This window comes from Anopheles marshallii, chromosome 3 (genome assembly GCF_943734725.1).
Source record: "Anopheles marshallii chromosome 3, idAnoMarsDA_429_01, whole genome shotgun sequence".
Lineage (NCBI taxonomy): Eukaryota > Metazoa > Arthropoda > Insecta > Diptera > Culicidae > Anopheles > Anopheles marshallii.
Window position 1 is genome coordinate 29037588 of NC_071327.1, and position 14188 is coordinate 29051775.

General features: G+C 42.4%; 1 protein-coding gene across 1 annotated transcript in view; it reads right to left on the reverse strand.

Moving 5' to 3' along the window:
• Nucleotides 1–5134: 5134 nt before the first annotated feature.
• The window catches only part of LOC128711599 (cytohesin-1), a 45681-nt gene continuing 36627 nt past the window's right edge, over nt 5135–14188 (reverse strand). The window contains exons 3-10 of the mRNA XM_053806481.1: nt 12919–13051; nt 11490–11588; nt 7610–7709; nt 7358–7532; nt 5924–6010; nt 5724–5842; nt 5532–5643; nt 5135–5421 (exon numbers count right to left, since the gene is read on the reverse strand). Of these exons, the coding sequence (XP_053662456.1) occupies nt 5167–5421; nt 5532–5643; nt 5724–5842; nt 5924–6010; nt 7358–7532; nt 7610–7709; nt 11490–11588; nt 12919–13051 (1080 nt within the window). The 3' untranslated portion in view covers nt 5135–5166. The remainder of the gene's footprint in view (nt 5422–5531; nt 5644–5723; nt 5843–5923; nt 6011–7357; nt 7533–7609; nt 7710–11489; nt 11589–12918; nt 13052–14188) is intronic.

Consider the following 14188-nt stretch of genomic DNA (forward strand, 5'->3'; position numbering starts at 1 on the left):
CGTTAAATTGCCTTACTCAACACACACACACACAGAAGCGAATCCGATCCGTTTTGACCGTTAGCACCGGATAATGATGTTAGAGATTTAACTGTGATACTGGGTGATACAATCAACAGGCACACAAAACAAGGTTTTCGATATTCGAGTATTCGCTGTAAAACCACAACTGCGTTTATCATATTTTCCACACGTTCAGCTCACTTCAGCTTTAGTACAATATTATGGAACTGCTGCGCTACTACTGGTCCTGAACTGGGCACATTCTTGAGTATTTCGTAAGTGTAATCCCGTTTTGATTATGATGGCAGTAATGCGTAATGGAAAATTAATATATTAATATATAATATATTTAATATATCGCCAATTACCACGATTTCTTTCACCCTGATTAGCAACCAATTTCCAATTTGGTAAATGATTTTGTAATTAACGTGCAGAATTGCCTAGCTTCCTAAACCTTCCTAGCATGCAAACAGAATGAAACGTTATAGCTAAAATATTTTTAAAACATTTTGTTCATTCTTCAAACTTACAATCACAAACTATATCCTATTTAATGGGATTTTCTATTTTGTTGGGTGACGCTGTTCAATTAATAATTCTTACTTTTTACTACTTTCGTTGCTTCTTTTCTTGTGTTTCAAACTTTCTTTTGTTCAATCCTTGCTTTCTGTTCCATGTTTTCTTTCTGTTACTATAAGGAACTTTCTATTATCAACAACTTTTCACACATAAAACCAACTTATTCCTCATTATTAGATCTAAATTTCTCATCCTAAAATACTTTAACCCTTTAAAATTAGGATGGTTTCTAATGTTTCTGCAAAATATACTAATGTAATAAAATTTATATTGCGTTTTCTTGATTGTAAATGAAAGTTTTTATATATTTAACCATAAAATTGTTCCTAAAACTTTGTTTTCGTCACACTTTCATTATCTAAAAATTCCCAAAGAATAATATTTTACACTCAAAGCACAATCACAATTAATTTACTGAAAGTTCATCCCAAAGTTCGGAAATGGGATAGAGGCTCAACTTTTTAATCGGTTGCACATGCACAATCACATAATTTACAATGATAAAATAATGCTTACGGTTCCCTCCTTTCCTATGATTTACGCTGTGACACTAATTGTACACCAAAAAACTAACCTCACGGTGGAAAACGAACCCATGAAACTGAATGCTAAGCGAATGTTACAAACAATCATGAACCGAGCAGCACCGAACTGGGTCAATATCGGGGCCAAACGCAACACGTTCCCTTGTGAATGCTGGTCAAACAGGGACACATTTGATTGTCCGCTCTAAGTGGGGGGGTTTGGAAAGGATAAATCAAACTGAATGCCACAGCAGTTAGTGCAGCAAACAAGAATGGTGGTGGTCTCCATCAGTGGAAAATAAATATTTTCGAAAAATAAAATAGTAAAATGAATGTTTAAATGTGAAACAGACACACGGCGTGGAGTGCGTTTTGGAAAAACGGAGATAAAAAAGAGGCATAATACCCACCCCCTGATGCATCTGCAGCGCCGATGCAACGAGGGACATTAAACACAAGCAACAAAAAACACGAGCCAACTTCATCAGTAACGATCCACTTCCGAACGGTGCGAATATCCCCAGTATCCGGACTCGATTTCGATTTCCCAACACCGGACCAGACGATAGAGGGCCGATATTTGCGAAAATCGAATACACCAAACCAGATGAAAATCAATTTAAATTGAATTAATTCATATTGCACCACACACGTGTGCCCGCCTTTCAGTGCAACTTGTTTCACTCAGGGCATCCCGGGAGATCGTGGGAGACGGTTTTAAATATCATTTTAATTGTGCCACGGGCAGAGCAACAAGAATGTCCGTACTACGAAGCGAGGCTCAAAAAATTTTGCCCGTCCAACGGGTGTCTCAGTTGTCTTTCGGCATTCGGGAGTGGAAGAATTTTATTTCTTCATTATAGTTTTTCGACTAAAAAATAACAGCAGGACGTCATCAGACGTCGCATTTGCCATTGCCATTCGGTCCATCGACGGGTGCCAGTGCAATCGTTGCAGTTCTGCACGGTAGCAACACAACCCGGTGGTAACTATCTGGGATTAGAGTGTGTGTGTGTGTGTTTCCCGTTTGTTAGCCATTATTTATGCTCTTTTTTATTATCGAATTTCAATCATCATTATCGAATCGATCGTAAGGGGGGAAAGGCCTCCTATTCATTATCGTATTATTCGATTTTTCTCTGCTCGTTACGATCCGGCCCCGGGGTGGCACTCGGTGGAATGTTTCCAATTTCCATTCTCTGACGTGTGAAATGATTTTTGGAGGAACGTTTCCACCCACAAACAGGGTCCCCACTTTTCAGGACCGTTCTCCCTCAGGCAATGTGATCGATCCTTGTCTTATCAGTGTCCGTTTGCAAATTAACTTTTATGCGATACAGTACGCATCAAATTAAAAACATTCCCGCCAACACAAACTGGCTCGGGGCCGGAACCGGAAACACTACTGCTCGATGGCAATGCGTACGCGTTAAAGCTAGGTTGTTTGGTAGGACCCGTCAAAATTAAACCCGTTCAATCAATCGTTCTTTCCTTTGGTCATATGCACCGGTCTAATTATCCACCGAACGGACCGCGATGCAACACACACGAAAGGCATGTTGCAACAACTGTTTGAAAAAATAAAAATACAACACGCGCGATTCACATTCTTCATCACACTTCTTCATGTTTAACCAATAATTCAGTACCGCATTACAACTACATGCTATAAATTTATCCTACAACACACGGACCTGTTCCCGAAGTTCTCCATTCTCCAACAGTTCCAATCCTGGCTTGATGTTTTTTTTATGGCCCTACAGCATTGATATATATATATGTTTGGGGTGTTTTTTTCTCTCTCTTTTGGCTTTTACTCTTTACAATAATGCTCGACAACGATGCATGTGTCGAATTGAGTTGGTTGAGTTTACATGAGTTAATAGTTACGGGAGGGCCTCTTACCAATAAGACGAGGCATATATGTATACCGCTGCATTACAAAATCGGCCGATGGGATGGGATTTTTATTTGAGATGCTTTCTTTTGTACGCGATGCAGACACTCGGCGGGGTTTTGGGGAAGATTGGACTTCGATGGAGTTGGTAAGCAATTCGGCAAACAAATGAGCCAGCGCAATAAATCCGGGACCACCACGACCATCCGGTGCATCGCCATGGCGTTTGTGGATGACATTTCTAAAACTAAACGTTCCCGTATAGTACAGCATGGGTTTGAGTTGTTTAAATGAGAGCCACACCTGGTAGACGATGATACTGTGTCATATGTCTTGCGATATAGTCTACGATTGGTTCTGAGGAGAAGCGCCTTTTGCGAGCATTATTATTCGTTTTTATACATGCAATAGTATGTCTGTGTTCACTTCATCACTTATACGGGTATGCGTTTGCTATATGCTAATATCATTGAGGATTTTTTGCCATGAAGACTATATCTGACTTGCTTTGGGTTATGTGGACAAGGGACTCTTGCGTAATAAATGTGTAACGTGTAAAGTAAATTTTAGTCTATTAGCGCAACTGTTGACAAACTAAAGAAAAGAACTGGCCCGTCAGGGTTTTTGGGAAATACGCAAAAAAACCAATTCTAGAGCATTTTACGATAAAATATACAATTGGAGTAACCGAACGCAACACAACAAAGCTCGAGTAAAAATGTAATGTGGGTCGATAAATCTGGTACTGACTTAAACCCCGAAAACACGCACATCTAATAACTGCTAACCGAACTACCTGGCTGATATTTACAACTATGTGAGTGTGTTTGTTTTTCTCGACGCTATTGTTTCTATTGCCCCAAAAAAACGTTACATTTTCACTAGGTTTCTATCGTTTTTTCCCACCACTCTCTTCACACGCTATTATCATCATGATCACAGTTACGATCCACCGCCGGATCACTGTCGCGTTCGCACTAGTTCAGTTTTATATTCCTGCATTTAACTATACAATTCAACACACCGTGCAGCCTCTTCTTCTCTTACAGCCCTACAGGATGGGGTTGAGAACGGAGAACACACAATGGAAGCTAACTGGACAGCTAACCGAAAATACTGTCCAAAAACACAAGTTAAAAACATTCCGCAAACACACAGAAACGGAGCAAAATCATCCGTTCTGTAGTGCGCGACAGGAAGGAAGATAGTTGTTATTATTGTGTAGTAATTGTTACCCCCTCGCTAACAGAAACCCAACGGCAAATTGACAATTAAACTAAGCTCTGACATTACTTAAACATATCAACTGCACATTACTTTGATTAACTAACATTCCACTAACTAACCTAACCTTTGAACAAACGAACGAACGAACAAACAAACAAACACGTACGATCATTTTCTTAGTTCTTGGCCCACGATTGTTACACGGTTTCGATAAGCTTCCGGCACGATCAACACTGGGATGGGCACGGAACATTTACACACAGGCAGGCACACGCACGCAATACACAGGCAGGCAAAAAAAGAACCGTGGTTATTTACCGCACAAAACACAATCAGCAAAAAACAGAAACTCGACTAAATGATGCTGCTTTCTAGCGTCGTGTAAGCGTTTCAGGCGTTACGGTGCGTTATTAGAGACGAAAAGCACGATGATTCAAATGCAGCGCCAATCGGGTGATACATTTGAATGGATGTCACGCGCATTGCTGAATGTGGCTTTATGTAGGGGAAACATTTTTCTTTTTCTCACTTAAAATGTATAGCCTAATGGTTTGATGTTTTTGTTTTAGCACATTTACATTTGAATTTATAATAAAAATGTTTACATCTTTCACGGTTCCTTCATCATTCGATCTACCAGCAGCCTTGTTTAATGTTTCGTTTTTTTTTGTTTTTGGTAGTTTAGCGATTGTTTTTAAAATGTTATGCTTATTCCTCACAGATTTTGTCTTTTCGTTCAACTTTTGTTCTATTTTCATAATGGAACTGTGGCTGATGAGAACATTTTTTTGTTGCTCTTATGTTTCGTTTGTTTATATGCACGGTTTCCTTTGAATGTGTATGCATGGCGCTATTTGTTGTTTTGTTTGTTTTTGGGGTGCCAAATTTTGTTGTAGATTTTTAGTTTTAGTTCTTCAAACAGGACAGCGCTAACTAACTTTTTGCCAGGGCTTTCTTTTTCCTTTGTACTAGAATGTCGTGGAACGGATTGTGGCTGATCGACTGGTTTAGGCGGCTGATCCACTCCTGCTGTTCCTCCTCGGTTGCGGCAGACATTCGGTAGACGGTGTGCTTACCTTCTACCACCTTGCCCTCACTGTCGGTTTTGCATGCCTTGATGATGTCCGCGCCGCCACTAGCGTGCAGCTCGAAGCAGTGCGGTTTACTACGGTCCGTTACCTCACGCACCTATCATAGAAAGGACGAGAAGGTGGAAATAACCAAGAGTATGAAAACATTTTGTAAAAAAAAAAGAATTTTCTTTTTAATGATAGCCGCAGACACGATTGGACACATACCGCAATGTTTTCCAGAGGAATGATCCCTCTCGGTTCCTTGTCGGTGGTGTACTCGAAGTAGTAAAGACAGTTATCGTTCAGGATGAACCATCTTCGTTTCCACGATTTATATCTGCAAACAGAGACGAACCCGGCAAAGTACAATTAAACCTCAGTTGATTGTTCATGTGTTTTCCGTTGGTATTCACTTACCTTCCACCCTGCTTCCATAGCCATCCTTCTTTGTCCGGATTGAAAAAGGTATGCATCAGATCATTACCATCGTCCTGAGGTATTTTAAACGGTTCGGCCCGTATCGACTCATACAGGGACTGTGAAAAGATGGACAGCAATGAAAGAAGAACCAACGTTACCGCTATTGCACAAAATGATCGATCATTTAATCTACTAACCTCCAACAGTTCGCGCGGCAAATCGCCCCCATTGTTGATACCACGGTTCATCGAAATGAACTGTTCAACCGTAGGCTTCTCTTTGACCTGGAAGTGAATAAAACCAAATGAAAAATGTACCATGAAAGTTAAATTTCATACAACGACTCATTTAATTCACGGATCAGGCGGCCGTAAGTATGCATTTGAAATGGGGGATGCACTCGGAGAACGATACACACGCATTCCACATACGCACATGGTATTTCTAGCAAAATCTGTATCTGCGGCACGGTGACCAACATCAAAGAGTTCAAAGTCCCATTTGAAGTGGAAACCACCTTCTAACCGAATGCTTTATATATCGCTTTTCCCCGGTCACGCTTACCGTCCAATAGCAACGTGTTTAGTGATTCAGGATGCAATCGACCGATGATACCGTTGATTAGCTTACGACTGCGATTGACAAACTCATTGAGCAATGATGTTGTAATTTAGCTAAGCGTGTTATGTCGATTCCTGAATCGGAAGCTGTAACATTCATTTCGGGAAAAAGGGCCATAGTTGGCGTTCGTTTGATGTTGCTCCAATTGGCTTGAAAGTTCATTGCACGCCACCATTAACGTACCCGTATGGGGTTTTAATCAGTTCCAGAATCGGCAGATTGGAAACAATTACCAACCAACCAAACGCACCGTTACAGAGGCATCCGAGTGCAGTAGGTCAGGTGGTGATGCATTTTAACCCATAATCGAAAGATATGTTGATCAGGATATTGGGTTATCCGTATATTTTTTTTAATTTGTTTGCAAACCTCCAATATAAAACAAACTGTCCTCGACCTGGTGGTGGCGATAAACCACTCAACCATTCTTTCGAACTAGTGATCCATTGCCGTGCATAGGAATTGGTAGTAATTTACGTGTCGACAAGTCGTGGACTACGTTAATAAGCCAGCGTGAAATGTAACATTAAATTTAAATGCGTGCAAAAGGATGCCACTCGGAGGGGAGAAAAATGGGACCGAATCCTAATCGTACCATCCTGATGCACCTAACGTGTGCACCAATGCGCGGACGTGAGTGCATAATTGTGCAAGCGGCTGTACATAATGCCATATTTTCCATTCCACCAACCAAACAAAACGCTCCTGAGCTTGCTTTGTTCCCTTGGTCGTGTCCAACCCGAACCACAAAGAACACTCTCAGCAAAAGGGGTTATCATCGTTTATACTGGGACCGAACGGTCCCATTGCTGGGATATGATAATTAAATTCCGACCCGTTGTTACATAAACCTTGTTCTCTTTCTGGTGGGTGATGCATTTCACACCTGCAGTAATGGTTGGGGATAAACTTTGGAAAACGCTATTGATCGTATCGGAGAATATGTTACTGCAAAGTGCGCTGCCACATTTTTCCGTCCGATCCTGTTCCGTTATGATCCCACCACCTACCGATGGATTGTGCAGCGATGTGTTGAGCATAATGATGGCAAAACTCAACACGTAGCACGTGTCCGTGTTGGTGAAGATGTCTGGATTGAGCTGACAGTATCGCTGGGCGAAGCATTCCATCATGCGATCGATCTTCTGCGCCTCGCCGGGCAGTCTGAATGACCAGAGGAATTGTCTAAAACGGTAAGGAGATATAATAAAAACGTAAGTGAAAATGATGCTTTCATCAATTGTTTGCTACTGCGAACTCACCTTAAAGCTTGCACCAGTATAAGATTCGTAAAATCGTGTAACTCTACAAAGGCCTTCAGTACTTGCTCGTTGAAATCATTCTTTTCACCCAAATAATCACCTGAAAATAGCAAACGGATATTCATATTAGTAGTACACAATTCTGGGGAAAGTATAACCAAAAGCATTATGTCGGATAGCGGATCGATGTTAATACATTATAATGTGTTCCTGTTTTCCAATATATAAAGCCAAGCTTTATGTACAGATGTTTTTTTTTTATGAACGCTTAAATTTATTGCCACCATAAGAATGATTTAAAATGGTAACTATTCAAGCTTCCCGTACTGAGGTGCGTGGTTGATAGCCATTTTATCCTTTCCCCCACTGTTCTCTCTTACTAGAGCCGATCGTTCATATCGTCACCGGGGAGGAAAATTATCACATTCGCGAAAATAAATTTATTTTCCCGTATAATTTAACTTCTCACACGGATTCGTCACGATTCCACCAACCGTTGGTTTCATGGTTTCGTACAGGAATTCGTGAATCGGTACCACATGACGAAGCAGCACCATTTTAAACCCCGGTCCAATCGCGCCTGCGACCCAACACACACACACACACACAACAGATACATTTGCAATGTGCCAAAATAACAAACTACCATTCAGTGACCGCAAACAACCATCACACGTGGTGGGATGCATCTCTCCGCTTTCTCCCCGACGCGGAAGGTGCACCGCGACTGCACACGAATTGAAATGCGGAAGCACCAATTTGTCGCTCCCTCCCTCGATCAAACGCTGCTTACTGTCCACCTTAAACATCTTTCAATCATCGCTCACAGTATGATTGCTCAGTGGAGCGGAATTGCCGGGATACGCAGTGGTAAGGAGAACATTCGGAACCACAGAATCCGGCACCACAACCACCGAACACGTGTGGGGTGTGAAGCGGAAGGTACAGGAGCACGAGGGAACCGCGCACTCTACAACACCATTTACACACGAAACCATTCGGTTGATTGTGCAACAATATAAAGAAAACAAAAACCAGTGCCGGTAAAACAATTGGACACTGTTTTAATCGCATTTTATCAACACGATATTAATTATTTTTGTTTATTTTTATGAACGCTACCATTATCTGTATGCGGGGCCGTTGTTTGATGGCGATAGGTACAACAGGGAGAGAGTGAGAGAAAAACAAACGAACACCACAACGGGCACACGTGAGTAAAATAACATTGCGCGGTTATTATTAATTACTCATCCCTTTGACCCACTGTGTGTATATATGCTGGAAGGAGAAAGTCATTCCCCGCAAAAAATAGATAAATAAAGCTGCGCGTCCATCAATCTCCCGCCGGGCGCTAACGGCGGTTGATGATACGTGGTTTATCATTGCCCGGCAGACACACCGTACTGTGTGTAATAATCGAAATCCTGCGTACCAGCAGTTATCTGTTTTAAAACATTTTTAGGTTATTGCATGTGTGGATGCAGATAATCTGGGCATTACAAAATATGTACTGAGAATAGCGATCATATGAGTTCCCTGCTAAACTAATGGTTAATCAATCTATGTTTTGGCCTTCCTGGTTATTTAATTATGCACAGACGGAATTTGATAATGTTTACTATTAATCGGTAGCTACCCCCTACGGACACATCCTAGAAACTCCAGCCGTCCATGTGAAGTAGCTGTAAATCGTAAGGCACTTCGTGTTTGTTAAATATATTCTCTACGGCATTCATAATGCATTATCCTTTGAGGAATATCGTTAGAACATCGAGCAGACCATTCTGTCATAACACGGTATACGTGACCATTAATCAAAGAATCATCACATTAATCATCTACAGAATCTAAAGATGACGATCGAACCGATCGATCGGAAAGTAATCTTTTTATTCTTCTGGAGGTTGAAGCATTCGGGCAAACAATGAAGAAGTACCTGGACAAACAGGACTTTGTTTTGAAAAACAGATTAAGTCATGATCAACCGTACCTGCATATTAAGATATTACGTAGAAGGAAAAGTTGATAGTGCTCAGGAAAATGGCGTTCAGGTTTGGTTCGACTAAAAGCGATGTCGGGGTTTGGGTTATAAGATAATGAGCCTTACTTGATGCAAGAAGCCTAAAACTTGGGTGTCTTGACTCACAAAATTGACACGAATATAAGAAAATATAAGAACTTTTGAATAGAAGTCGCCCATTAGGCAAAAAAAAATCACTGGAGGTGATTTGTAGATAGACTCTTCTCTTCCTACAATCTCTGCCAATAGTTTTGAACGCAAAACGGAGTGCCAGATCATTCCTTCTTTATTGATAGTTTAACATTCTTCCTATCGACTAGATACGACTCTCAATATTGAAGAACACTCAAATTCATAATTGAGTACATTGCGTTTGAGAGGAAGGACCCTTTCGTTGAAACAAACACTTCCTGCTGTTTGCAATGTGATGGTAGTATAGTTTTTGGGTAATACAATCCGTGCGGCCCTATACATACTGAGTTTTAATTAATATCCCATTAAACTGTAAACTAGACGCGGCAATCGATTATAATCGAATGTTGCAACCATTCCACAACTAGTGAAGCAAAAGTACGTCAGGGAAGAAGGCAGGTGCAAACAGTGCGCGATAAATCTTCTCTTACCATCAAACTTTACTAAAAAATCATTACCGTATGAAATAAGTACTGGCACCTCACGAAGTATCCCCGCGATCGCAAATGTCAGTGAAGGAATGATTATTTCGAAACAAAAAGAAAATAAATTACAAAAAAACAAACCCATCCACTTATACATGCCCTTCGCAATGCGAGCACATAATTTGTGAATTAAATTTTAACAATTGATGCGCGTCTCGTAATTCATCCGGGGGTCAGGAGCATTTCGATGTTTGCAGAGTGGAGTGGTGGCGGTAACACCCCAATGGAGGCGACGTAAACACGTTCGGGAGCAAATTGAAAAAGGCAATTATTTTATCTGAGCTCATCATCAGTAAGCTTACACCCGTCGGGTTTCGTTAACCCGCTTGCCGACCTTTCGCCATAGTGCACCGAAAAGAGTGCAGTATATGCTGTAATACTGCTGCACAGGGAATGAATCCACCGATAGGATCGGTATGAATCCAATTCGTAAAAACACACTTGTTCCATCTTTTCCTCCAATACCGTCCCTCATGTCCTTTCTGCCATTGGATGGACATGTATATCGATTACAAGGATCGTCGATTAATTGTATACACGTGGGGGATGTGTCACTGCAATTCACCTCCCTCTGGAGGGATGCAAAAGCCCATTTGACATTAGCTCGGTAATGAATAAAATACCGCTCAACATATCTACCGGGATATGGCATATATTTTTTTTTGTGTACATTCCATCCTCATCAGCGTGTCCGGCAATGGGTGGTAGTCGCAAAAATGGAAGATAGGGAAAAAATAGCATTAAATTGCATTCGTTGCGATTAACGAGTTACACACTGGCTATAAAGTTCGTTCACTTCCCGGGCAACCGTACCAAAATAGGGAGGAAACAGAAATATATTTATACACCAGGTCCATAAACATATCCTGCCACACGTGAGAAAGCAACACATATACGTGTGTGCATATGCAATGCCTGGCCACTAACCCGCCAGCACCCGATTACTCCTTTCCAAGCGGTGCTTCGAATAAATCCTTCAAATTTATGGCGATCGTCGTGTCGCGTCGAATTCACGTTGGAGCGTTCAATTTGGAGAGTATCGCAGGACTATCGTCCCGCACACACGCGCCCCGCAGTAGTATGAATTATTTATCGTCTCGGTGTTTTGCAGATGGTGCGCTGTTTGATGAATGATTGCTAGCATTCGATTCTGTTGCCTAAAAAAACCGCTGTAACGTACCGATTGCCGTTTTGTTGAGACCTTCTCCTTTGTACAGGAACTGCGCCACATCCTGGGGATCTGTCCTTAGAAGCTGGTTTTCATATAAAAATTCTATTCCTGTAAAATAAAGAGAAAAATAGAAAAAATTGTTAGTAAAATGTGAAGTTGAGCTAAGAAGTTAAATCATAATATTGTAACAAACAAACAACCTTATATATATCGAACAAGCATGTTTGATCTTTGTTCGTTAAAAAAATCATCTTAAAAGATGGCGTCAGACGCACTTCATGTTTTAAACAGGAATTGGTTTGACTGAAACCGGTATACCCAACTAATTCAATACTACAACGGCACCATCGACGTCTTCCCACTTGAAAGCGATATGCAGTGGGGGCGAATGGACGCATGATGGATGACTTTTTAATTTTAAAAACCACTTCAGACCTGCCTTGCGAAGACATGAACCCGACTGGACACATTGGTTCTTCAAGGCCGTTCGCTGCGAAACATTCTGGCACGGGACTAGTTGTCCTAACCACTTCTCGTACAACATGACCGCACGGAAACTCTTGCCCTACCGTGCGCGGGAATCGATCCCAACGTATCGATGGCGTTCGCTCGTGCCGTCATACAAGCTTAATTGCACCCATTAGAGAGCAACAGGTTTTGCCGTGCCTTGTTGAAGCGGGACCGAGGGTCCATCGTTGATCCAATCGAACGGATGCGGACAATTTAATTAAACGAATAAAGACAATCATTCATCGGTGTTGTGCTCTGCTTCTTGCCGGGGTTCCTGTCCGGAAGTACCCTGGGAAGTGGTGTACGGTTGGAGAAACGATTTATTCAACTTTCTGAAGGATTGGCGGGGGTGGAACTTCAACGCCTGGTGGTACGTGCCCTAAGCAATCACATATCTCACCCGCTACAGCAGGGGGTGAAGATACAATAGTCGGTTATTAATGCTAGGGAGTTGTTTCACGCCGAGGGAAATGTTTCGCTGTACGCATGGAAAAGAGCAAGAGTTGCGCTGATGGTACACTTAATTGTTTCGTAATTGGAAATGGAAGATGATATTGGTTTAATAATGACATATTTATGGTATGCCGCGTTCGTTAGAGTTAGAGTTCCAGTTCAAACACATTCAAAATTATTGGGCAACAACTAAACTATCGCAAGTTTAGTTGTCCATACTAATATCTTTTCTAGAATAGTAAATAAGAAAAAACTTTGTAACAAATTTCTAACTAACCATACCTTCAAAACTTTGAAACGTTATTGGAAAAAAAATGTCCACCAAAACCAAAGTCCAACAGCAATTGCTACAAGCACGTAGGTTTCCAGCTTTCATTACCGCAAATCTTTTCCCCAGGCCCAGGAAAAGCTTTGTTTCGCTGTGGCGCTTCTGCACAGATTCAAAAAAAAATCCCTCAAAGTTTCCCATTCGTACCTTTCTTTGGATCCATGTTGAACTTTTTCCGCCCGAGCGCCATCTGTTTGTCTTTGTTGGAATGTTTGTTCTCCTCCTTGCTTTCGTGGGATTTCATCTCCGACTCGACCTCGTTCAGCTCATCGTTGATTTGCTGCAGCGAGAATTGAAATACGAAAAAGCGTTGCATTAGATGAGGAAATTATTGGCCAAAAATTCTAGACAAATGTAAGCATGGTTTAGCTAAAACTATTACATTGGGAGCGTCATTGTTGATGGGCGGGCATTACCAGTTCTATAAGAATTACCTTACGATTCGGCTGTGAACAGCTTCTCTGGTAGACTAGATTACTCTTGTTTTTACAGTTGTTGCACATCCGTAACACTTTGGTAATGGGTAGCGTCGTGGCCGGCGGTGATCCCAACAGCGAAGACCTTGGTACGGCTACGGCTGATGACGCTGGAGGAGGTTGATGCGGATAGTTGCGATTGAACAGATCGGCACTATCGTCAATGAAGTCGAAGTTGCTGTCGTCCAGTATGCTAAACTGGTGCAGCTCAGCCTGTGCCGACTCTTTCAACCGTTGCTGTTCATTGTTGTTCGGTTCCCCGGCCGGTTCCGACGACGGTGGTAATCGTGGCGGGGGTGGCAATGCTGGACCATTTTCCACCCCGCCACCATTCTCAAGGGCGTTCAGGAAGTTACGCTTACTTTCCTCGACCAGCTGCCGCAGGTCAAGGTTGCTGTTCAGTAGCTCACCATTGTCGCTGAAGATCAGCCCGACGCGGTACGTACGCTGCCGGTTCAGTACGGTCGTTTTCGTGACCGTCGTGACCGTTTTCGCACCGTACACAACTTGCTCCTTCCGGCGCCGCAAGCTGTTCGTCGCGAATGGCTGCACGCCGGTGGCAGCGCCCTCTGCCGGGGAAGTTAAGGAACTTAAGGCAAGATTGCTATCGGATGAGGCCGATTCTAGCAGCGTATCGTTCCGATGTCGTGCGACGGTCGTCGTGATGGTGGCGGTCGTTGAGATGCTACCGGTCGTTTCCGGCGGTTCGAACACCTGCACATACTCGCACGTACAACCGGACGTTGGACGCCCGATGGAGGAACTGCTGGTGGACACTGCCTCGTCCAGTCGGCCGTTGCCAAACAGTGCTGGGCCTCCGTTCGCTGTGGCGGACGGCAAATCGACACAGCTCTTCTGCAACGGTTTGTCCGGCTCGAGGATGGCTTTTTTCGGCTTCGGTTGACGCCGAAGCGACCAGAACCAGTTGGTGGGACCCTTCT